At 40.0% G+C, this 26,710-nt stretch overlaps 1 protein-coding gene across 7 annotated transcripts in view; it reads right to left on the bottom strand.

Annotated features, from left to right (window-relative positions):
- The window catches only part of LOC109875211 (astrotactin-1), a 261,237-nt gene that overhangs the window by 191,731 nt on the left and 42,796 nt on the right, over nucleotides 1-26,710 (bottom strand). For 2 of the 7 annotated variants that reach the window (XM_020467457.2, XM_020467459.2), the window contains exons 3-7: nucleotides 16,616-17,015; nucleotides 12,432-12,587; nucleotides 4,844-4,993; nucleotides 2,895-3,044; nucleotides 1,810-1,977 (exon numbers count right to left, since the gene is read on the bottom strand). In XM_020467457.2, the coding sequence (XP_020323046.1) occupies nucleotides 1,810-1,977; nucleotides 2,895-3,044; nucleotides 4,844-4,993; nucleotides 12,432-12,587; nucleotides 16,616-17,015 (1,024 nt within the window). The remainder of the gene's footprint in view (nucleotides 1-1,809; nucleotides 1,978-2,894; nucleotides 3,045-4,843; nucleotides 4,994-12,431; nucleotides 12,588-16,615; nucleotides 17,016-26,710) is intronic. The other 5 variants (XM_020467458.2, XM_031810554.1, XM_020467460.2 and 2 more) reach the window with 3 other exon arrangements.

Genomic DNA, 26,710 nt, shown 5'->3' with positions numbered 1-26,710 from the left:
TAAAAAATAAAATAAAAAACATGAGGTCTAGCATTGTCTTGCATTAGGAGGAACCCAGGGCCAACCGCACCAGCATATGGTCTCACAAGGGGTCTGAGGATCGCATCTCGGTAACGAATGGCAGTCAGGCTACCTCTGGCGAGCACACGGAGGGCTGTGTGGCCCCCCAAAGAAATGACACCCCACACCATGACTGACCCACCGCCAAACCGGTCATGATGGAGGATGTTGCAGGCTGCAGAACGTTCTCCATGGCGTCTCCAGACTCTGTCACGTTTGTCACATGTGCTCAGTGTGAACCTGCTTTCATCAGTGAAGAGCACAGGGCACCAGTGGCGAATTTGCCAATCTAGGTGTTCTATGGCAAATGCCAAACGTCCTCATACCACCCTCATGGAGTCTGTTTCTGACCGTTTGAGCAGACACATGCAGATTTGTGGCCTGCTGGAGGTCATTTTGCAGGGCTCTGGCAGTGCTCCTCCTGCTCCTCCTTGCACAAAAGCGGAGGTAGCGGTCCTGCTGCTGGGTTGTTGCCCTCCTACGGCCTCCTCCACATCTCCTGATGTACTGGCCTGTCTCCTGGTAGCGCCTCCATGCTCTGGACACTACGCTGACAGACACAGCAAACCTTCTTACCACAGCTCGCATTGATGTGCCATCCTGGATGAGCTGCACTACCTGAGCCACTTGTGTGGGTTGTAGACTCCGTCTCATGCTACCAGTAGAGTGAAAGCACCGCCAGCATTCAAAAGTGACCAAAACATCAGCCAGGAAGCATAGGAACTGAGAAGTGGTCTGTGGTCACCACCTATTGTGGGTGTCTTGCTAATATATATAGTATATAGTACCAGTAAAAAATTTGGACACACCTACTTATTTTCTTTATTTTTACAATACCTTTGATGTCTTCACTGTTATTCTACAATGTATTGGAGATGTTTCTGGAGAGGTGAAGAGCTGTGCGTACTCCGAAACACAACCCTTCCAAGCCAAGCCAAGCCGCACTGCTTCTTGACACAATGCCCACTTAACCCAGATGTCAGCCACACCAATGTGTCGGAGGAAACAGCGAGCACTGTGCCCGGCTTGCCACAGGAGGAGTCACTAGTGCACAACTGCTGCCCTCCCCTAACCCGGACAACGCTGGGCCAATTGTGTACCGCCCCATGGGTCTCCCAGTCGTGGCCGGCTGTGACAGAGCCTGGACTCGAACCCAGAATCTCTAGTGGAATCAACAGCTTGTACTGCGATGCAGTGCCTTAGACCACTGAGCCACTCGGGAGTCCCACTCCCCTTCTTTAAACCTAGGTATTTGAAAATAGTATTTGAAATAAGTATTTGTAAATACTTACAAATTCAATTTGGTCGACCTCTTGGTTTTTCTACAAATAACCATTCAATTACTAAAATAAAAGTACTGGGCTGTATATTTTCAAATACTTAGAAACACAGAAAAAAAGTTTTTAAATAACAAATACTCAAATACACATGTATTTGAAGCCAGGTCTGCTTGTGATACAACCTCAAATACATCATTCCATTCCGTTCCGGATCTTTCTTGTTTTCTGTACATTCATATACATTTGAGAACTACCTGAGAAACTTTTTTGAATTATTTTTTAAAAGTGCAATCCTCTGGGGATACAATGCACATTTGTATGTATACCTTTTCTGGCAAAATAAATACAATACAATTAACTTAAACGCAATATTGAAGTTCAATGAAGTTCAATGAAAGTGCAGACAGATTTAATTGGTTGCCAGAGTTAGAGTGTGAGAATCGGTGGCATGCACTATGTGGTATAGTACCTGTCTCTGGATCACACTGGTGTTCACAGGGGTCCAGAATGCGGCGGCCACACAGCTCATTGATCCAAGGCCCGCTGGCATTCTGCTGGTAGTATAGCAACACCTGGGCAGGGTTCAGCCAGTCAGACGCATCTAGTTGACTGCCCTGCAGCAAAATGAACTTGGACCCTAAGAAAAAAAGGAAAGGGTTGTTGGTTGTTGGAAAACACACAGTTTAGGCACCTACCTGATCAATTAAAGGTTCAGTACTGTACATCAGCAGTTCTATCAACCTTTCTATTTAACAGTTTGTGAGTAGAGACTTATCACAAGGCACAAAAAATAATACATTTTCTGAGTATTACATTTCCCCGGATGAAAAACAGCAATGAAATGGATAGGGCACAATGTTCCGGCAACTCATTTCATATTTCTGAAGGTGCATTGCATACACAGCTGTGGCATAAATATGGATTTCTCCTAGGCAAAAACCTAGATTGTCATCACCTTAACCACAACATTACATTAAGTCTGATAAGATTGTGTAGACATTTATGGACACGTTCTAAATCGATCTGAGTTCCTGCGATTCAAAAGGCAAATTCACAATCCTTCATCTCTTTTCAACGTGGCCTCCCCTGGATGCCTCCCGGAATGATAATAACACCCGGAGTATCCGTGGAACACAGTTGTGGTTAGGAATCAAATCAAACCGGAATGATGGATGAGTAAGGCAAGTCACACCAAATAATATATCTGGACTGCCAGCTCCCATGATGGCTGAAAAATGCCAATGAGCCAAGAGTGAGTACTTGGCCTGCAGTGCTTTTCTGCAGGTGCTAGCTACCCTGAAATTCATTAGCGAGCCAGCCCAAGCACACAGAAAGTGGAGAGAGAGTGATGATACAGTGGGTGGTCACGACGACCTGGCCTGATTGTGCTTTGATGCTTTGAGGGCACATCTGTTTTGGTCTCACATGGGAGGAGAGAGGGGAGGAATCAGCCTAGTGACATTTCCCCATTTCCCTTTGTCTGGGAGTGTGGTAGCAGAGAGCCATACAGTTATACTCCTGTGGTTTTCAGGAGGGCAGGCGATCGCCCCTTACCGTCTGCGATGAGGTGCTCAGGCACATGGAGGATGACCCGGACGTTGAGGCCACAGGAGAGGTGTGAGGAGTACACCAGGCCGATCACACAGCTGACAACGCTGATCAAAGTCAGGGTGGTCTTATTGATGGGGCTTCGTGGGGAACCTGCTGGAAAAAAGAAGGACACAGACAACAAAGGGGAAGCATGTGATGCTGAAACCACACTGTGGCTATTTCCCACCTTATTCCCTTTATAGTGCACTACTTTTGATCAGGGCTCATAGGGTCAGGTAGTGCACAATAAAGGGAATATGGTGCCGTTTGGGAAGCACCCCTTTACTCCCTCCAGCACCTCCACCAAGGGAGTCGCTTACAAACAAGTCATCACTGGGCTTTCTGCCCATGAAAGGGACCTCTGTATCAAACCGGTAGCTTTGGGAGATTTGGCTAGTCAAGTCTAGCTGGTGGTGCGATAAAAGTGTTCCTTTGAAGGGTGCTATTGCCATATGTGCTGAAGGAAAAAATGAAAATAGCCCAAATAAGAGCAGTTCAGAGGTTGCTTTGCCTCTTTCTTCTCCTTTCTTGCCATCCGGTTTGGTGCAGCCCCACCAGAGTTCATTACTTATAGCACGCCTGCTAACATACTGTAAATACAGATATATATATTTATATTTTTTTACAAAAGAATATGGGGGATTGGAGATGGAGACAATTACATTAATAGAAGCCACAATTTATCTGCAATTTAAATCTGATCTACCCCCCCCCCCCCCCCAAAAAAAACGAAATGTCCTACCTTACAGCACACACACACACACACACACACACACACACACACACACACACACACACACACACACACACACACACACACACACACACACACGCCAACAACAATCTGACCTGTATTATAGGAAGCCAATAACAGCCTTCAACTTTGTTAGAAGTGATTCTTAATCCCTATCCAATGTTCCTCGATTACTGTCCCTTTTAGCATTCTTCAAATAACTCAGGCAGAACTTCTTAATTCAAAATATAGCTTAAGTTAATCCTTAAAAACAAAGGATTGCAGAGTAATACCGAGACCTAACTTGTAAAACAAATTCCCCCACATATAGGGAACTTATTACTGAGTACATTTTTGCTAACAAGGGAACATAATCTTATAATTCAAATGCCCTTTTTTGCAATGTGACACAAAGCCACAAACTTCATCCATTATGTTTTTTTTAACAAAACATCATTATGACACTCTCTTTCTGCACATCTTTTGTTTTGTTTTTACATCTACAGATGGTATTGCATTTCAGTAACATGATTTAAGGTATCCAGATAAAAAAATAAAAAATAAAGTAATGTCTCATCAAGTCAACATTTATTTTGATTAGCTTCACGGTTTGTGTAGAAATGCACATTCTATTCTTAACTGCTTTACTAATTAAACATGTTGGTTATTTTGTTTATGACACCTGTGCAAAATCTTAATTGGTTGGAGGCGGTGTTGAGGATGTTGAGGCAGGCATGCCATATCTGGTCGTTCAGATGCTTTTATTTTGGTTCCCCACATCCCCCACATCATTACTGTACATCACAACGCCAAGGACATGTAGCATGCTCACAAACACACTGTTGGTACCATGCGCTTTCACAGTCACACAACAACAATACAAGCCAATCGCTTCCTTTATTTCAAACATTACAATGCTAAAAACATCATTGTTTCAAGTTAGGCAGATATCAAAATCGTACACATACTCAAAGGGGTTAGAACAAAGCACATTGTTAACACCAACCATGATCACTAGCAAAGAGAGAATGTTTGAATCTATGTGTATGTGTTTGAACTCAAGCATTGCAAACACATACATTTGTTGTCCATTCATCTCCTCTAATATATGCATTTTTTATTGTGATCATGCGAGTATGAAATCAGATGATGTCCGTACAGTATAATATTCCTTCCTTACCCCCTGAGCCCCACGCGCTGTTGGCGTTACCATTTCTCATACCTCGGCTGCGGCGCCTGCTGCGATTGGGGTCAGTGTAAAAGGTCAGCTGAGGTTCACTGTCGGCCTCCGTGCCCGAGTCCCCGTCCGGGTTTAAGAAGGTTGAACCCGCTATAGAATTCACACAAAAAAACGCTCATCACAATAACGATGTGATGTGTCCTCTGTTTGGATGAAATGCGTGGAATACATTGGATGTCCATTGACCAATTCTGCAGTTGATTAAGGAATTTATACAGCAAGTTTTTTTTGCTACAATCACTTTGCATTGGCATCACCATACTAATAGCCATATGTAATCGTTGCAGTAATATGGCAAGTAGAAAGGGAGAGCTATATACCCCTGCATAGCAGTCCCATGGGAATTACATACTGACTGTTCTCAATTACAAATGGATCATGTTGACACTTTAAGTGTTAATCGAAAAGAAACATCAACAAATGCATAATTCATTATAAAAGATGTGGATTCGATTATTTACATTGCCTGAAGGTTAAAAATGTGTAGCTGTATCAAAATCTTGATAGTGAAACTGAAAACTTGAGGCGTCTGTGCTAATATCCACATTCCTGTACCACTAAATGTGACCTTTAATGAATGTTTCTAATAACATTAAGGGAGCTGATTGGAGTTGTGTGTTACGCAACATATTGTACTACTTGCCTTGGATCAGTGTTAGCCATACGGTAAAACATTCTGGCATGTTTAGGAGTCTGTTAAAGTTTTAACAGCAGATTGTTGTTACATTTTCATATTTTGATCATGCTATGGCACGAATGGAAAATAATAACTGGAACAGTGGGCTAATTCTTCAGCTTTTATAAAACATGTCTATCTTCAGTATATTCTATACAAGACATACAGTTATACCCTCTCTCAGGAAGTGATTAATACATGGATTCATGAGGTGGAAAGTATGAAAGTCACATAACAACAACATACATCCAATGGTATTCTGTCACAATTCATTAAACCAACATGACTCTGGCTAAGTCCCAAACACACCCTATTCTTAGACAGGCCGATTCAGAAATGTACGCCTTCCCTACTCACTTCTCAGTAGTTGATATTTAGACGTACCTTATGGATGCACTTAACGAGATTTGAGGGCGTGGTTCCCTTGTGTGCACTGAATAAATTAAATTCAACACCAAAAACTACTAATTAGATCAGGGAGTTTTGGGGGGAAGAAATCCCTTGAAATATGGTGTACCTTTAATTTGAATTTGATCTTGAATGTAGACTATGGAGAAAATATAAAGATAGCAATGAAAACATATGCATATTTGTCGTCTCCATTTCAGAACCCATGGGTAGATTTAAAAACACTGATTTTACACATTATTATTAATGTTTAGGGAATAATCATGAATCCTACTCCATGTAAACATACAGCTTTTACGCACGAACGAAAAAAAGTGGTTTGACAACGGAAGTAGTATAGCCTACAATAGAATTATAATACCCTCATTTCCCGCATTGATCATGGAACTGTGTGATAGCAAGTTTCCAGTCCTGCACCGTGCATCAAGTTCAAAGTAATGATTTGAGCAGCATAAATTAGCTCCATAATGATTTAATTAGCCTACATGCCCCAATGTATTTTATACTACAATTTGTATTTGGCCTTCATTAAATAGCATCCACTATTACTTGACCATCAGCCACAACCACAAGGACGTGACATCGTTTACAGAGGAAATAAATAAAGGTAGGCTAAATCAAACAATGTAATAGAACAAACACTAAATTGGCAGTTAAATATACGGGATTATTACCTGAGCTACGGATAGTGGCTAATATTATTTAACATAGGCTATTGCCTACAAATTGAAGGAAAAAGGGAAAGTTGTGGAATATGAATAAAACATTCTAAAATAGATTGTCATTTAGCCTATATTTACAATCCCCTTATCCAAACAGATTACTAATTTAACTAGCTCTTATCAATAGCTCTTATCATATACAGTGCATGGAGAATGGTGTTATTTCAATCGCAAAACAGAAAGTAGTCCTAGATGCTATTTCCACTTGGAACAGGCAGGTTCGCTAGACCTTACTCATGGTTTCCTCGTGGGTAAAGGTGATGGAATTATTTAAGGAAATAAGTCAAGGCCATAATACGGTGTATCTATAGACACACCTCTGCCACATCTCCATATCTTTAATTTCACCAAACATGTCAATAGTGGGTGATTGCAGCCCACAATTCAGGGCATTCCTGCATGTGGGCATCCCATTGGTTCCTGCGTGAATGCCACCCCCCTCGAGCATGCCATCTTCATGCTTGTCAACACTTTAGATTTTCTGGATTTTCCCAGATTGTCTATGCAATTAAAATGTGGGTCAAAAGGGAAATACAAGTGTTATCTGAGTTCTCCAGGGTCGAATGACACTGTCTACCGGTGTCCTAGCTAGCTAGCTACCGGTGTCGTCCCCGCCTCCTGCCTGCTGTGTACCGCAGTCCTCCTAGCTAACTAGCACACAGTGTCATTCGCTTCCGCCTGCCGAACACCTGCCCTCACCGTCGTTAACAGAACTGTGGGAAAGCAATGCCGACAGCTATCGTTGTTGCTTGTCGCCCTTACCTCTTCTTCTTCTGTGGGGTTTATCGGCAGTTAGCATCCAACTTTATGGTGCAATACTGGCACCTACTGTACTGGAACGCCCCCGTGTCCCACCTGTGTACCAGAGTCATAGCTTAAAAATGACCAGTAGAAGTATAAAGAGGGGTTCTCGCAGATGCAGGAATGCCCACATGCAGGAACACCCCTAATTGCGAGCCGCAATTGCACCCTTCTCAAACGCTCACCTTGCTGGCACTTGCATTTCTTCCATGCTTAAGTTGAAGGTCAAAATGCGCGTATGAGAAAAGTGCATAAAAAGGTAATAAAGTTCAATTATGTGCGTATCTCTGGTCTGAATTTTACCCATAGTGCAGTACTTTTACATTTATCCTACCCAGCACAGCACAGGAAAAATGCTTTCATTATGCTGCATCAGGAAGAGAGATGCATGATAAGACTGGGCCATGGAATATGTATCCTCAGTCGGGGGATAATACAGTTTGTGTCAGTCCATATTATGACTTTACGTCCACTATCCATTACAGAGATGGAAGATGGTGCTGTTCTGGTACAACGCAAGGGAGAATAAAGTAATACATGTTCATAATCATTATCTCATTGAAGCCATTAGATTGAGGCTTTGGCATTGTGAAAATAGCATATCTAAAAGGGTATTGTTTTGAGTAGGCTGTATAGACTACATTGGGAATCCAATTGACGCAAATGACTGTTTTGGTAGAAGCATTAACATTGAAACCTATAATTTAAAAAGGATGTGTTATAGCTCCTCTCACAAGTTTTAGTGGTCTTGCTATTACAAAGTAAGCAGACAAATCCATCAAAGCTTAAAGCTATGCTGGCTCAGCTGGAAATCCTAGCACCACTAACTTCATTTTGAATTGCTCATTGACAATAGCATAAAAAATCCAAACCAAGACATTGCCTTTAATTAAACCACAAAAGGTTCTCCAAAACAAAGGGTGAATAAAAATGTCTCTGGCAAGCATAAACATCTGACAAAGTGGAAGCTCTGTCTTGAAAAGTACTGTAAAGAACAAGTAGTTTCATGTACAAGATGGCATTACTAAGGCACTGTTTCAGCAGAATGACATTGACTTGATCAATATTCACAGGGAGCATATAAACTACAAAAACAAAAGTGATTCCATTGATAAACTATTTTACAAACATTTATAGCACATAACAATCCCTAACAACAACAAAAAACTATTCTCAAGGACTGAGTTAAATATTGATATAATCAAAGGACAAAATATATAATTGTGAAAGGAGGTGAAACAAATGTCCAAATGACACTCAGAGGATACAATTCGTGTTTCTCTAGGTTACAAAGAAGAAATAAATTACCATACAAGGAATTAACAACAAATCGAATGCAGCAGTTGGAAAAGACTCTGTTAGCCTCAACAATTAGGCACGGGGCAAAAAGTGCAAAGCTCTATGGCAACGAATAAAGACGGACTCTTTTAAACATTCAACACATGATGTTGCTTAGCACTAGGCATGCACTGCAGGTACAAATACCGCTTACAATACAGTTATTTTGCCCGGAGCATTCGGGGTCCGGATCTCAATAAATATAGAGGACTTTTGGCAGCAGCGACAATGATACTGGAATGACAATCACTGGGGAGAAGTGCAACCCAAATGAGTACTACCAATAGAAATCTGACAAAAGGCTTGTAACCACAACTGTAGAGAGAACGTGTAAAACGTGTAAAAAGATCAGGTGATTGCATGAGAAGTACTGCTGGGACACAGATGAGAATCTTTAACAGTGTTAACATCCAACAACTATTATGACTTTTGACTCCAAATTCAGAGACAGCTTCATCTTTGGGCTTGTTGTTCCAAATATAATGTGGAATAATTGTATGGCTGGATCGCTAACATACTGTATGCTACAATTAAAAGGGTAGAGTTGCTTTGAGACGAGCACTTCAATTTCCCTGTATGAATAACAAGTTCAGCATAACAAGACAAGGGCTCCTTGAAGCAGACAACAAACACCAAACAGACAACAGCTGTGACAAAGACAGCTACCCCAACCTCGCTGTTTGGCTTGCCATACACGTTGAGCAGCACATTTGAGGGAGGCATAAACATTTGATGCGTAAAAGCTTCCTCCCAATACTAAACGCTGTTAAATGTCCACTGAGAATAGCATAAAGACCTTACATATGCATGTGCATATTTTATCACTCGGATTCCAAAACAAAAACAATAGATGTCCAAACAAAAACAATAGATGAAGCAATATAACCCCAGGCTTAGTCTTTCCAATTCCGATTTACTGGACTGTGTACACTTTGTACATAGAACCACCAAGGGGTTTGTTATGGAGAGAAAAAGTTGTCACAAAAAGGATCAGATAAAGAGCAGATAAAATGATAACGCATTTAGAGTTGTCCTCCATTGTTCTTTGTCCTCTGGTGTTCCAAATAAACAAATTCAACTAAATGAATAAGATAAATATGCAAATGGTGTATGTTTAATTCTGAAGGCGGCAATCTCATTGAGAGCGGGCTGTAGGGCTGTGAGAGATTGCTTTCAGAGAGCAGAAAACCAAAGGCTGCTCATAACTCTGAGAGACAGATAGGCTGGGGGAAGCCAAGAGCCAATGGAGCATTTTGCGGACATGGTATGCTTTTATTTTGCCATTGAATTAGCAAACAGCTTGGATCTTTAGCATTTTCTGTCCTGAAAGTGATCAGCTAATTGACTTCTGTTTTGCCCAACAGGCTTTCCAGAATACCAAGTGAATATGGCATTAGTGTGCTGTGTTATGTACACTGCTCTCTCTGTTCTCAAAGTCTATTATTGATAAAAGTTATTCCTTTTTATTTTTTTTCTTCCTTAGCGAAATTTGATTTATGTTCTCATTATGAAGATATAGCAGGTGCATATCCACAATACAGGTTTTCAAGAAATATCAGACAGAAAAGGGAACATTCTCCTATGCTCTCTGAGAAAGTCACAAAGTTGCACAGCAATGCAAATAAATATTTTCAACCAAGACAACAGTAGGGGGGAGTGGGGCATGTTGAGCCATTTCTTACATTCAGCGTCACTACGTCAAAGGAAATATAGTATTCTATCTAACAAGATATATACATATACAATACCAGTGAAAAGTTTGGACACACCTACTCCAAACTCCAAACTTTTGTACTGTATATCAGGATGTTGTGTTTCCCTGGAAATAGTCTGAATGCATTTTTTTGCAAATGAAATACATAAATATCTATTTTACATAAGTATTCACACCCCTGAGTCAATACTTTGTAGAAGCACCTTTGGCAGTGATTATAGCTGTGAGTCTGTCTGGGTTAGTCCCTAAGAGCTTTCCACACCTGGATTGTGCAACATCTGCTTGACTGAGGGACCTTACAGATAATTGTAAGTGTGGGGTACAGAGATGAGGTAGTCATTAAAAAAAGTCCATGCAACTTATTATGACTTGTTAAGCAAATTTGTACTTCTAAACTTATTTAAGCTTGCCATAACAAAGGGGTTGAATACTTATTAACTCAAGAAATGTTCAGATTTACATTTTCAATTAATTTGTAGACATTTCGAAAAACATAAGTCCACTTAGACATTATGGGGCATTGTGTATCATCCAGTGACCCCCCAAAAATCTAAATTTAATCAATTTTTTATTCAGTCTGTAACACAAGAAAAGATTGGAAAGAGTTAAGGGGTGTGAATACTTTGTGAAAGAACTGTATATGCATAAAACTGACCAAATGTAATCATCATTTGTATGGGGTATATTGATTTGACCATTGGCTTAACTTGCCTCTAACCAAAAGGCACAATTGACCCCAAAGCAACCATTTTCACTATATTAGCCCACAGCTACAGTACAAGGACGCACTTTCACGATAGGTTTAGGACCTCATGTATTAGCTTATAGAGACCCCAACTGATCTATAAAACAGTCTGTAAAATATCTACTTTGGTTTAGATACACACTAAATATTTTTTATGTTTTTTGGACCTAACTTGCTTACCACTTTTATCATATATTTTCTGGCTTCACAGAATCCATGAAATGATGACCTCTTCCTAAATATTTGGTCACATGACTCATTTTGTGTATGGCTTCCTAGAAATGAGGTGGCTCAACTAACCCTTTGGCACGACTCTACCCCCACTCTTCTCTATCTGAAACCAGAGTCATGTTTGTTTCTCACAATTCTCATCATAATTCACAAAATGAGATGGAAATGGTGGTTGACACAAATTAATCTTTCATAACTGTAAAATTACTTTACACAACAGCTCTATAGTTCCGCTACATGCTGAATGAGCTGGTTAGCGTGACATTGCTATTTGAATCCTCTATTCTATAACATCCCACACACTAGAATTGCTTTTCTAACCAGAAAATAAACCATCCACACTAGTCAGTCATGGAGCAAAATGGATTATGATCAGGGTCAACTGAACAAACTGGTGTCTCATTTCAGAATGACATGCACTCTTTTTCAATACTCTCTTTTAACAGTCTCTTAAAGGGATGCTTCGGGATTTTGGCAAAGAGGCCCTTTATCTATGTTCCCCAGAATCAGATGATCTCATGGATACCATTTGGACACAGAGACTTACAAATGGTATCAATGAGTTCATCTGACTCTGGGGAAGTAGATAAAGGACCTCAATGCCAAAATCCCAAAGTATCCCTTTAAGGACAAAACACACAGTGCCTACGAATAGTTAAAAGGCAGTGCGTAGCCATCATATTGCCTCTGAACAAAACATTGGCTGTCATTGCTCTGTTCATTTCTGGACAAATGTACATTATCGGCACTGTTCGGTGACACCCAGCAGGTGATCACGAACCCGTTTCGGCCACATTTCTAGTCGTGGGTCGGCATGGTGTGTTTTATCCTTTACTGTCAGAGAACACACAATGGTCAGAATGGGAGTGGATATGGATCGATGAATGACTCACCTCGAGTTTTGCTGGACAGACGTTGTTTGCGTTGACTGGTGGAGGTGTTGTGGGGGAGGAGAGTGTTCTGCTGCAGGTGATTGCTGTCAATGGGGCTGGTGGCTATGATGTTGTCCTTGTACTTGTTCATTAGGGACAACTTTGTATTGTCACTCCCTGATGATGACAGAACAATCATAATTAGGGAGAGAAACGAGACAGATGTAGTATAAACCCAATAATACAGGATTAAAATGTGAGCATGTCATTCTGAAGGGACAATAGCTTTAAAATAATGAGAATCAGCACTACACAGTAAAGTATATCCTTATAGGGCTACATACTTTATCCCCTCTTCTTGTTTTTCCTGCAGACTGTAGCGTTCAACACAGAATAGCTACAGCCAAAACATGTCAGTTTGTAATGCATCATTTCCTGTCACAACTAGAGAACATTTCTTTGGCTGGTATTTCTTCTGACCACCACCAACAATATTGAGAGAGGCTTTTATTGAGGTAGTTTATTGCCTTATCTAAATTAGTTTAGCACTTAATGTAAAATGCATGAAATTATTCCACTTCAATATCCTCCTGGGAGTTTTATTTAGACTTTGAAACAAGATGCAATCTCAAAACCAATCAGCACAATCTAGAATGTCATATTTCTAACATTTGGAAAAGTATGTCTTGTGCTAATTGAAATTCTGTGGGTATTTCAAATCATTGCTGTTCCATATATTTCTCAGGGGGTGTTTTTAATTCTAAGGTCCACTGATTACAAATGAGGATATTTCCAAAGCAAATGACTGTGAATGAATGAGAGCGTTGAAAATAGCCAATAAGCCAAAAATGTGTATGATATTTGAGTTAGACAATATTGAATGCTTCTGAATAATCTCTCTCTGATGCATTGTTTGTATTGTATTACTTCCTATTGTAGGTAGATGGTCAAATCATACCGGAGCAAGTGTGATAAAGATAAATAGTAGCAAAATAGAAAGGACTTTGTATTTCTAGCAGGGTCAGATGGATGATTTAGTGGTTTAGCAAAACACACATGCTCAGACCATAGCCAGAGTCGTTATACGACTAGCACTTTGGTCGTATGTAATATCATTACACTATTACTGTAGCAGTTGCATGAAAGAATTATATAAATCCTACAGTGCCAAAAAAATGTCTATGTGTTGGACCAAATTACTCAATTCTTTCAATATCCTTGAAGATTAATTTCACTTCACGTGCACACATAAAAGTAACTACCAAAATAAAGGAAACATTAGAGTAAATGAGGGATACAAAAGGGCTTTTCACATTGAATTGTTCCTCGCCCCAGGCTAAGACTGGCCCTGGGCTAGCTACAGTGGCTTGCAAAAGTATTCACCCCCCTTGGCATTTTTCCAATTTTGTTGCCTTACAACCTGGAATTAAACATTTTGTGGGTTGGTATCATTTGATTTATAGAACATGCCTACCACTTTGAAGATGCAAAATATGTTTTATTGTGAAACAAACAAGAAATATGACAAAATAACAGAATTTGAGCGTGCATAACTATTCACCCCCCCCCCCCCACAGTCAATACTAAGTCATACCACAGATTCTCAATTAGATTGAGGTCTGGGCTTTGACTAGGCCATTCCAAGACATTTAAATGCTTCCCCTTAAACCACTCGAGTGTTGCATTAGCAGTATCCTTAGGGTCATTGTCCTACTGGAAGGTGAACCTCGATCCCAGTCTCAAATCTCTGGAAGACTGAAACAGGTTTCCCTCAAGAATTTCCTTATATTCAGTGCCATCCATCATTCCTTCAATTCTGACCAGTTTCCCTGTCCTGCCGATGAAAAACATCCCCACAGAATGATGCTGCCAGAACCATGCTTCACTGTGGGGATTCTTATTTTTTAAATGTTCTTTTCACTTCACCAATATGGACTATTTTGTGTATGTCCATTACATGATATCCAAATAAAAATCCAGTTAAATTACAGGTTGTAATGCAACAAAATATGAAAAACACTAAGGGGGATGAATATTTTTGCTAGGCACTGTAATCCCATATTTACACAAGCATTTGTTAACACTGGGCTAAGCATTAGCCCTGGGCTAAGGAGTCCCAATTTTATCCCAGGGCTAACGGACAACCAAACACAACCAATGTTACATTCTATAGGCTGGTTTACAGTTGGCCTATCGACATGTCTGTAGACAGTTGTCACAGTGACATCACAAACATTCTATTGTCATTCAACATCAAACTTTTTGTTGTTATGAAAAAGTGTAAACACAAAAATGACAGGCTGCATGACATCAGCAGCCTAGTGGTACAAAATAGCATAACTTCTGTATTTTAACATGAATAAACCCATTAGTTAAAAAATTAATGTTGTATATGTCCAGGTAGCAGTTGTAAATTAGAACTTGTTCTCAGCTGGCCTACCTGGTTAAATAAAGGTGAAATACACTGCTCAAAAAAATAAAGGGAACACTTAAACAACACAATGTAACTCCAAGTCAATCACACTTCTGTGAAATCAAACTGTCCACTTAGGAAGCAACACTGATTGACAATAAATTGCACATGCTATTGTGCATATGGAATAGACAACAGGTCTATTAGCAAGACACCCCCAATAAAGGAGTGGTTCTGCAGGTGATAACCACAGACCCCTTCTCAGTTCCTATGCTTCCTGGCTGATGATTTGGTCACTTTTGAATGCTGGCGGTGCTTTCACTCTAGTGGTAGCATGAGACGGAGTCTACAACCCACACAAAGACGTTTGGCATTTGCCAGAGAACACCAAGATTGGCACAGATGAACACCTGTGCTCTTCACCTGTGCTCAGAACACCTGTGCTCTTCACAGATGAAAGCAGGTTCACACTGACAGACGTGACAGAGTCTGGAGACGCCGTGGAAAACGTTCTGCTGCCTGCAACATCCTCCAGCATGACCAGTTTGGCGGTGGGTCAGACATGGTGTGGGGTGGCATTTCTTTGGGGGCCGCACAGCCCTCCATGTGCTCGCCAGAGGTAGCCTGACTGCCATTAGGTACCAAGATGAGATCCTCAGACCCCTTGTGAGACCATATGCTGGTGCGGTTGGCCCTGGGTTCCTCCTAATGCAAGACAATGCTAGACCTCATGTGGCTGGAGTGTGTCAGCAGTTCCTGCAAGAGGAAGGCATTGATGCTATGGACTGGCCCGCCCGTTCCCCGACCTGAATCCAATTGAGCACATCTGGGACATCATGTCTCGCTCCATCCACCAATGCCACGTTGCACCACAGACTGTCCGCCACCTCATCAGGAGCATGCCCAGGCGTTGTAGGGAGAATATTTCATTCATTCAGATCTAGGATGTGTTATTTTAGTGTTTTTTTTAGCAGTGTATAAACATAAAAAATAAATGTCAATCCAGCAAACCAGGCAACTAAAAGCTACTTTGTTAACAATGTTTTGGTTAGTTTCTAGCCTGCTAGCTAGATGGCTAGCCAGTTCAAATAATGACCATATCATTGCTGACAACGTCTTAACTTTAGCTAATGTTTATTAATTATTACAGGAAAATAAACTTAGAACAAGATCATTACTTACAAGTTTACAAGTTCATGGCTATCTGTAGTCCTGCAGGGGCATTTCATTTAAGCCCAAACCCTACCCACACACGCAACGTTCAGGCCATGCCCGAATCCGAAATCCAAAACACAGTAACTTCCTCTGTTAGTTAGATGCTTGTCTTTGTCTGTCCCCCGCTCCTTACTGCCCCAGCTCTGCATGTGAGAGTAACCGTAGCAACAGCTCTGCTTTGTGCTGCTCCTCCTCTAGTGAGAGAGCAGCTGTTAGCTAGCAGCTGTTAACTGGCTACTTTTGGTCACTCGAGACTTTGACGAAACTCATGGAAAATCATTATAATAATCTCTCCTGTTGACTCAGACAATGTTTTGGTCTTTGGGGTAGCCTAAACAAGAGTGGCAGGCATCACGACAGCATGCAAATTAAGTGAAAGTGCTTCTTTTTTTTTGACCATGAAAGGTCAGTGCCAACCCTGCTCCAGATCAGGGGCAGCTAGCCCTGGGCTAAGGTCGGCGCTAGCCCACTTTTACACTGGAGCGGTGCATGGAGCGGTGCCTGACACAGCGTTTTCCATCACCATTAACAGTGTAAGAGTGTGTGTGTGTGTGCATACATGAGTGCTTGTACTTACACTCCCCAGGTGTGAGGTCCATGCTGGCCTTGTCATTGCAGCCCTGAAGGGAGTCCAGGGTGCGTGTAACCTGGCTGGCAAAGTCCTCTCCTCCGTTCATGCACTCTCTCTGCAGGTGGTGTCTCAGATCAGTGATGTCATACTCGTATCCGTCCAGGATGGGTGTCTCTCGGATGCTGAGCGTGCCACTGGAATTGTGACCCTGGCCCCTGGAGTTTCTCAGGCTCTCCCTGGCCTGGCCTCCCATCAGCACCGAAGGGATGTAGTGAATCTCATTGGCTGCCTCGGCGCTGGCGCTCTTCTGGGGCTGGGGCACACGGCGGCGTTTGCACCATCGCCTGCGCGTGTAGAGGATGAGGACCAGGCACAAAATGGACAGCAGCAAGGCGATCATGCCTCCCTGTGAACAAACAATTGGGAAAGGAAAAGGATGAATGGTCTCAACTAAGAACTCCCCAAAGTCCCCAAATCCATGCAGTTAGATTTTTCAAAAGACCACTAGTGCATAGCAGAGATCCTTGAGGAGAAAACAATAGATCTCAACAATGTCAAGAAAACATTAACAAACTTAATATCCATATCATCACCGTGTACCATATACCGGGGTATTTGGAAATAGCCATAGGATGGTTTTTCAATACCCTCAATACTGTTGAAACTAGTTATTTAAAGTTTTCAATAAATGGTCATATTTGTAGCTACTTTTTAATTAAATACCTGCAGTTAACTTGTGCAATACGTTACGAGATAAAGCAGATCACGATTTCTGTTTCAACTGTCATATTAGTTTACATTTTGAAGCTATCCGTAGTTCTCCAGATCAGTTGAGACAGTCACGTGTTTGTTTGTAAATAGCACAAAAGGAGAAAGCGGGAGCAGGTGAGTCCAGCTGTGTATTGACAGGGGTCCATTTTATATTGAAAGCCAAAAGTGTTTTTTTTTTTTTGCATCAAGAATGGTCAGGCACGTGCAACTATTGAAAATAGATTAATGGAACACATTTGGCAGAAAATTGCCTAATTTTCATAATATGACAACAGAAGTGCAATGCTTACAATGAAAAAGTAAGGTATTTTTTTCAAAACACTATGCAAGGCCATCATATTTCTAATGTTTGTCATAGAACGAATGTAGCCAGCTACATTTACTAACGTTTTGCTTAATAGGGATAGCCCCCTTTTTTTTCTATTATTGCCGAACGGACATTCCCAAATCTAACTGCCTGTAGCTCAGGCCCTGAAGCAAGGATATGCATATTCTTGGTACCATTTGAAAGGAAACACTACTTTTAAGTTCGTGGAAATTTGAATTGAATGTAAGAGAATATAACACACTAGATCAGGTAGAAGAAAATATAAAGGAAAAAAAAAACTTTTTTTTTTCTACCACCATTTTTGAAATGCAAAGAGAAAGGTACCAGTTCCAGCCATCACTCTGATTGTAATTCCGACGGTGTCCACAAGATGGCAGCAGTGTATGTGAAAGGTTCCAGACGGATAACTTGAAGTATGAGCGAGCTAAGTGACATTTAGTGTGAAGTCACCCAGGTACGTATGGGCGAATCGTCAAGGAGTTATTTGCATTCATATTACATTTTTCTGCAAGAATATCGTTAAATCTGTATACTTGGACTTTGATTTAGCTTTTCCAGTATTAGTAGTCACATTTTACAACAGATACATGGTTTCCAAATACTCCCGTAAAGCTCAGACCATTGGCTATCAAGCTACCTTTGTTTGACCCCGATTGGTGCTTTTTTGACAAAGTTAGTGTCGTTCAAGTGAAGACCACCCGCGTCATCGGCGTGCCATGAAGGCGTCGCTCTCTGACCAAATATGGTGTCCTATAGGATATACTACAGCCCTAATGATATAGTGAAGTCTCGTTACGTTCTAGGATCTCTGAGGAATACATACGAACGTGATTTGAATGGTTGAAACAAAGTTGAGGGTGAGATTTTCCTTTCTTTGCAAATTGAACGAGTGGAAATACAAAATCGATCATGCACGATATATGTACCTTGTTAGGATATGAAAAAGGATTTTATCTAAGAAAACTACACTTCATGTTATCTCTGGGACCCGTTGGATGATAAATCAGAGCAAGATTTCAGAATGTAAGTACAAACCTATCGTGGTGAAAAAAAGTGTTTTGTTGTTAGGAGCTCTCCTCAAACAATAGCATGGCATTTTTTCACAGTAATAGTTACTGTAAATTGGTCAGTGCAGTTATATTAACAAGAAATTAAGCTTTCAGCCGATATAAAAGTGTAAATGCAATTTGCATAATTTGCATAAGTCAAGGACCTTAACAAATCATGCCTTACTATAGGTCACTTATGCAGCATGTGCGCACAATGTTAGGGGGGAATGAAAGTTAGAATAATTTGTTTTGTATTGATTACTTTTTTACGTTACTTTCAAAGTCAATGAACTATTCCAAACTCTAGTTTAGATTGAAATAAGCAGAAAGATAACTAGGCCAGAGAGTTACATTGTTTTCCATAATGTTGTCCCTCTACTACAGTTAAATTAGAGCTATTTTCAAATCAACTACCTAACGTTTAATTGATTATGTGATTGAATTAAACCATGCAACAATTAAACCGTTAATAACCTGGGGCACCACGGAAGCATTCGTTTTTATAAAGCGGCTATCTCCCGAAACCACTCTTAAATATCATTTATATCAATAGCATTATTCTTTACCTTCTATCAGTCTCATCTGAACATTGTAAAATTCTTTGTTATCTGCATGAATCCTAACATAAATTGTGAATCAGCAACATACACATTGGCTTAATTATTTATTTACTAACTAACTAACTAGCTAACTAATCACCTAAATACATAACAAACAAATAGTCGATATTGGTTACTGACAATGATAGGAAAGAGTCCCTAGTGGACTAAGCCATTATGACGGCTTGGTAGACAAAGGGAAGGGGGTGTGGACTGAGAAAGAGCGGGAAAGAAAAATGGATTCATTACACACAGACTATAATTATATTCACTGAAATGCTAATCCTTTGCTCATTTGAAAAGAAAATGCAATTAATATTTACGCCCGTTTGTCTGGGTATGCTTATAAACGTTATGGACTGGGGAGCTTTTCAGAATAAAAAAGACACTGAATGGGACTAAACACAGGCAAAATCCTAGAGAAAAACCTGATTTTGTCTGATTTCCACCAGACACTGGGAGATGAATTCACCTATCAATAGGACAATAACCTAAAATACAAGGCCAAATCTACACTGGAGTTGCTTACCAAGACGACAGTGGATGTTCCTGAGTGGCTGACATATATCAGCTTGAAAATCTACGGCAAGATCAACAATCAATTTGACAGAGCTTGAAGAATTTTTGAAGAAAAATGGGCAAATATTGTACAACCCAGGTGTGCAAAGCTCTTAGAGACTTACCCAGAAAGATGCAGCTGTTATCGCTGCCAAAGGTGATTCTAACATGTATTGAAAACGTATGTAAATGATATATGTCTGTATTCCATTTTAAATAAATTAGCAAACATTTCTGAAAGTATGTTTTCATTTTGTTATTATTGGGTTTTGTGTGTAGATGGGTAAGAAAAAAGGCTGTAACACAACAAAATGTGTAATAAGTCAAGGGGTAGACACTGTATATGATCAGGACTATTTTCTAAGTAAGATAACCTTTTTTGAACATTAAACCAATCTTCTCTTGAGATTAAAGTAATATTTACAGTTTTACTGCAAGATATGCATTGATGTTTGCTCTTCAAAATGTGTATTTTATTGGCTCTGCTGCTGTGGACAATTAGGGTAAGGAAATCATTTGGGTGAAGTATCCCTTTAATAGCTTGGCCTGTCAATCAATCACTCTGGGTGGGATTGTCAGGGAAGGGAGAAAGATGTTTGTGAGTCAGTAGGGTTTTAGACCTGTTAATCGCTGTGGGTGGGACTTAGGGCTGCACGATTGATCCATTTTTGTTTCTAAATTTCGATAAAAATAATTTTTTAAATATACAGTATTTTGAAAAAGAATGGGAGAAACGCACAAAATACAAGCTTGTAGCATCATACCCAAGAAGAATCAAGTCTGTACTTGCTACCAAAGGTGCTTCAACAAAATTCTAAAATTTATTAAATCATTTTTTTGCTCATCAATCTACAGTACATTTACAATTATATTCAATCCATATTCAGACTGTAAATGTGACAGACTGTAGATATGGGTTCTTGGCCAACTCCCTGAGCAATTCCCTTCTATCCCGATTGATCAGCTTGGCTGGGTGGCTAGCTCTGAGAAGAGTGTTGGTGGTTCCAAACTTCTTCCATTTAAGAATGATTGAGGCCACTGTGTTCTTGGGGACCTTCAATGGTGCATACATTTTTTGATACCCTTCCCCAGATCTGTGACTCGACCCAATCCTGTCTCAGAGCTCTACGGACATCCTTCGACCTCATGGCTTGGTTTTTGCTCTTCTTATGTAGACAGGTTTGTGCCTTTTCAAATAATGTCCAATCAATTGAATTTACCACAGGCAGACTGCAATCAAATTGTAAAAACATCTCAAGGATGATCAATGGAAACAGGATGAACCTGAGCTCAATTTTGAGTCTCGTAGCAAAGGGTTTGAGTACTTACTTATAAGGCATTTATGTTTTTTATTTTTAATACATTTGCAAAAAAAATATCTAAAAACCAGTTTGTTTTGTCATTATTGGATATTGCATGTAGATTGATAAAAAAAAAATTCAATCCATTTTAGAATATGTCTGTAACGTAACAAAATGTGCGTCTGATGTTGACTTCGAGCCTCCACCTCCGATGCCAGAGCCTCGCTGTTGAAAACCTGTAAAAGAGCCAACTGATCCCAACTGCCACGGTGAGACAGGAGTCTAGGAGGGATGGCACGGTTTGGGTAGAAAAGATTGACAAGCTTATGTCACATGCAGATGTTGCAGCACATCAGTTATTCTATTATCGCTCATGCACACAGAAAATGATACCTCTATGGATGAACTCAAAGCATTCATTGCACTCTTCTGCATGTCCGTGGGGCATATGGCAGAAATATCATGGAAGTGGAGTCACACACAATACCCCATAAATGTTTGCAAATGTATTAAGAATCCCAAACTGTATTATCACATTTACAGTCTGAATACTTGTAAATGTGCTGTAAATGTGATATTAAGTTTTGGATTTTTAATACATTTGCAAACATTTCTAAAAACCTGTTTTTGCTTTGTCATTTTGGGATATTGTGTGTAGATTGATGAGCAAAAAAATGATTTAATCAATTTTAGAATAAGGCTGTAATGTAATATAACAAGATGTGGAAAAAGTCAAGAGGTCTGAATATTTTCCGAATCCACTGTATGTCAGACGAGGCTTAAATTCTGGCATTAATGCTTAAAAAACCTATTTAATGACAACAATGAAATCAAATGTGACAATTAGGAACAGTATTTTCTAAAGGTTTATGATCCAGTTCAGAGTTTGACAGTGAACAAATGTGAAAGTTAAACCCCCATTAAACACACAATGGGGTTTCATTGGAATGGGGTATTAATGACATTAACTTAAATCATTTAATTTAATTTACAATATTTCATAAAGGCTAATATTGCATGAAGGCTGACGCTTTTCTTATTAAGGACACATTCAAGTCTCCTGCTGTATTGCAAGGCATGATTAGTGCTGTGGAGGTCACGAAATTTCATCAGCCGGTAATTGTCAAGCAAATAACTCTCGGTCTCACGGTAATTGCCCGTTAATTAACATAAACACATTTAGCATCTCCTGGCTTCCATTCCTGGCTTTCTACAAGCCACTGATGCAGACCTTTGGAACATCTACATTTTAAAAAGTTTAATAAATCCATGTAATATAGCCTACACCTTCAGGTGTAGGCAGGTCTAAAGAAAATTGTAGTCTATTTCAGAATAACCTAATTGAATACTCTGAGTTGTCCTTATGTTAGGTCCTGATCTGGCTATGCGAAATGGCTGTGGGCTACACTAGTTAATTTAACAGACAAGTATTGCTTATAATTCAGTGGCATTATTTTATATTATTTTTTAAGTATGAAGAATACAATTGAACAAAGCTGAATAAAATATAAATTATATTTTCTCCAAACGATTTGAGGGAGTGCGCACATGCAGCTTTCCTGTGTTGAGCGGTTAATTATGGGCAGGTGGGAGGGTAGCATCCAACCTGGCCAACATCCTGTGAAATTGCAGTGCGCAAATTTCAAATTACAGAAATATAAATATTTAACATTCATGAAAATACAAGTATTATACATCAAAATAAAGGTTAACTACTTGATAATCCAGCCGCTGTGTCAGATTTCAAAAAGGCTTTACGGCGAAAGCACACCATGCGATTATCTGAGTACAGCGCCCTGCACACAAAAATATGAAAAACATTTTTCAACCAGGCAGGTGCGACACGAAAGTCAGAAATAGCGACATAATAAATGCCTTACCTTTGAAGATCTTCTTCTGTTGGCACTCCAAAAGGTCCCAGCTACATCACAAATGGTTCGATAAAGTCCTTCTTTATATCCATTAAAACTCAGTTTAGCTGGCACGCTTTATTCAATAATCCACCGGTTTCCCTCCTTCAAAATGCATACAAAATGAATTCCAAACGTTACAAATAAACTTATCCAAATATGTCAAACAACGTTTATAATCAAACCTCAGGTCCCCTAATACGTAAATAAACAACAACATTTAAGACGGAGAATAGTATGTTCATTACCGGAGATAAATAACAAAGAACGCTCTTTCACCCACGCGCATGGAAACGCTGTAGCCAAAATGGGAGCCACTTAGAAAAACTACAACTTCTTGCTCATTTTTCCAAAAACCAGCCTGAAACTCTTTCTAAAGACTGTTGACATCTATTGGAAGCCCTAGGAACTGAAATCTGGGAGGACTTCGCCTCATAATAAACATGAAAGCCATTGGAAACAGTGGAAGGCTGAATTATTTATTTTTTGGGATGGTTTGTCCTCAGGGATTCGCCTGCCATATCAGTTCTGTTATACTTACAGACATCATTTTAACCGTTTTAGAAACTTTAGAGTGTTTTCTATCCAAATCTAGCATATCCTAGCATCTGGGCCTGAGTAACAGGCAGTTTACTTTGGGCACGCTTTTCATCCAGATGTGAAAATACTGCCCCCTACCCAAGAGAGGGTAACAAAGAAATCGGTACTCCTATATGCTTAATTTTCAGTTATTAATGTAACTTCAGTTGTTCTCCAAACGTTGGGCTATATGGTTGATTATTAATACATTGTAAGGCTGCATGATGCGACTCTAATGATGATTTGAAAAAAGTTGCTTTAAAGCTCTGCTTATTTTTTTTACGCAGGCTGTACAGACTTTATCAGTCTCCCATTCAGAATTTGACAAGCACCTGCTAATTCCTTGAATTTCACGGGGGGGATCCCCTTTGTGTGGCCGTAACGCACCCTAAAAAATCCATGCCTTTTGTGGCCGTTGTGTCCTTGGTCTGGAGTGCTGCGCTGTGCCCTTCCATCTGAGTGCTGCATGCTCCAAAGTATCTCTCACTCACATTGCTCTCCATCACGTGATTGGGTCTTTCTATCAGGCTATAAATACAATAAATACATCTTCCAAACTTAGTCCGGGACAGTTGTTGGTTGCGATAGATCCCAAATTAATACAACCACTAGCATAATTTTTACGCAATGTGGCTGACACAACAGATCAGAACGTTTAGCTTAAAATGTTGATAAACTATTAGGCTATTTCTTCACATTATAAGCGCAGCAATGAGCACATGCCAAATATTCCATTAGCGGGACAACACCATTATCAAAAGTGACCGCAAATGTGATAATGCATGTAGTGATTTTATTATAAAGGAGCATTTTCATGGTGAAAATGATCTTCCCCATACTATAAACTCGTGCGCTGCTTATGTATGCCAGTTAGGCTCTAAACCCCTCGTAAAGTGTATTAATGTGCTTAATTTTAAGAAGTTATTTGGCTACTTTAGTTGTGATACAAACCGTATCAAAACATATCGGCCTAAGGGCAAGGCTACATGAGGTGTGCGACTATGATTAGAAAAAGTAGCAAAAAACTGCATTGTTTCTTGCTGGGCATGCTAGGCTCCCAAGCTGTATCACAGCTAGGTTAGGGGAAGGTTTGGCCGGGGTAGGCCATCATTGTAAATAAGAATTTGTTCTCACTGACTTGCCTAGTTAAATAAAAGGTTAAATAAAAAATGAATAAAAAATTCACAAATTATAATATATAATTCACAAGCGATAGGCTAATATTGTCACCCATCAGACTATTCTTGATTTAATCTTGTCTTTACATACACTAAATAATATATGTGTGAAATTTGTTTTGATTTAGAATGGACCATTATCATGCACCTGTCACGAAACAGGGTCAGAGGAAAAAGTCAATGTAATTTATGTACTTAAATAGCAAATGGAGGACGCTTTTCCCGAGGTTCATTTTCATGCCAGCCAGGTAGGCTATACTCCTGTTGTAAAGATTAGCAATGTACTTAATATTAGAAAAGTTGAGAAATACTTCTCGCAGGCCTAGCCTATAGAAGGCTGATGGGATCCTCCTCTTTTTAATAGAGGTCATCACTCAGTTTTTTTCGTGCAATTGCATAGCCTATAGAAATGTTGCACAACATGAGCTTAGGGGCTCTAATGAAGTGTTTGATTAGATTTTCAATTACATTTGCATTGATGTCCGAGTGATTAGAAGGACAATAGAGTGCTGAGTACCAGGCAGTTAGCAAGTTTAGTAGGCTACTAATGACCATCAGCAGCATCAGAGCTTGGAGAAGCCTAATTACCGTGACTAAATGGTCACGTGGAATTTGACTCCCTTCATGACTCATGACCGTCGGTGTGGCAGTAGTAATGTCACCGCAACAGCCCTAGGCATGATCATTAAAGAATACACAGTACGTGCTCAGCTATGATGTGGGTGTGCCCCTAGGGTCAATACTGGGGCCCCTCCTGTTCAGCCTGTACATGAATGATCTGCTTTCTGTCTGTACTGGGTCTGAAGTTCAAATGTATGCAGATGATACAGTGATATATGTGCATGCAAACAAGCTGCACAAGAACTCACTACTGTAATGGTCAAGGTTACAAAGTGGCTCAGTGACTCATGTTTGGATCACAATGTGAAAAAAAGAGGGCAACTGATGCTACTGAGACAGATGCCTATGTGTCAGGGGAGAAGCTCCAGGCTGTATCTGATTTTAAGTACCTTGGCATCATACTTGATTGCAACCTCTCTTTTAAAAAGCAGGTAAAAAAGGTAACTAAAATAACAAAGTTAAACCTAGCTAATTTCCGATTCGTTCAACATTTTTTGACTACAGAGGTAACAAAACTGTACTTCAATGCTATGATACACCCCCACTTAACATACTGCTAGACTAGTTGGGCCCAAGCTTGCTGTGCAGAATTAAAAGCCATTCAGTCAGTCTACAAACAGGCTCTCAAAGTGCTCGATAGAAAGCCCAATAGCCATCATCACCATTACATCCCCAGAAAGCATGAGCTTCTGAGTTGTGAATATCTTGTGCAATACACTGTCTTGTCCTCAAGATCCTATATGGCCTGGCTCCCCCTCCACCTAGTACTTTTGTTTTAACAGAAAACCCAAACCCATGGCAGAAGATCCACAAGGTCTGCCATGAGAGGTGACTGTATAGTTCGCTTAAGAAAAAAGCACCTTTTGTCAATCTGCTTTCTCTATGAGAGCTTCCCATGTCTGGAACACACTGCCATCAGACACACACAACTGCACCACCTATCACACCTTCACAAAAAACATAAAGATATGTTAAGCCCAATCAGACTTGTGAACATAATCCCTAGCTGCATATTGCAGCTCTCCATGTTGTCTGTTGTCTGTAGTTTGTGAGGTGTGGAAACACTTTGTTGCTTTATTGTATTTTGTTTTGTTGCTTTTTGTGCTATTGCTCTGTCTGCGTGCTACGTGTTGCTTGTCCAATGATGCTCTGCATATTTGTCTGCATTGTTATTGTAAAAATGTTTTTAATAACCTGCCCAGGGACT

This window comes from Oncorhynchus kisutch, linkage group LG30 (genome assembly GCF_002021735.2).
Source record: "Oncorhynchus kisutch isolate 150728-3 linkage group LG30, Okis_V2, whole genome shotgun sequence".
Classification (NCBI taxonomy): Eukaryota; Metazoa; Chordata; class Actinopteri; order Salmoniformes; family Salmonidae; genus Oncorhynchus; species Oncorhynchus kisutch.
This window is presented reverse-complemented; position numbering and strand designations above follow the sequence as displayed.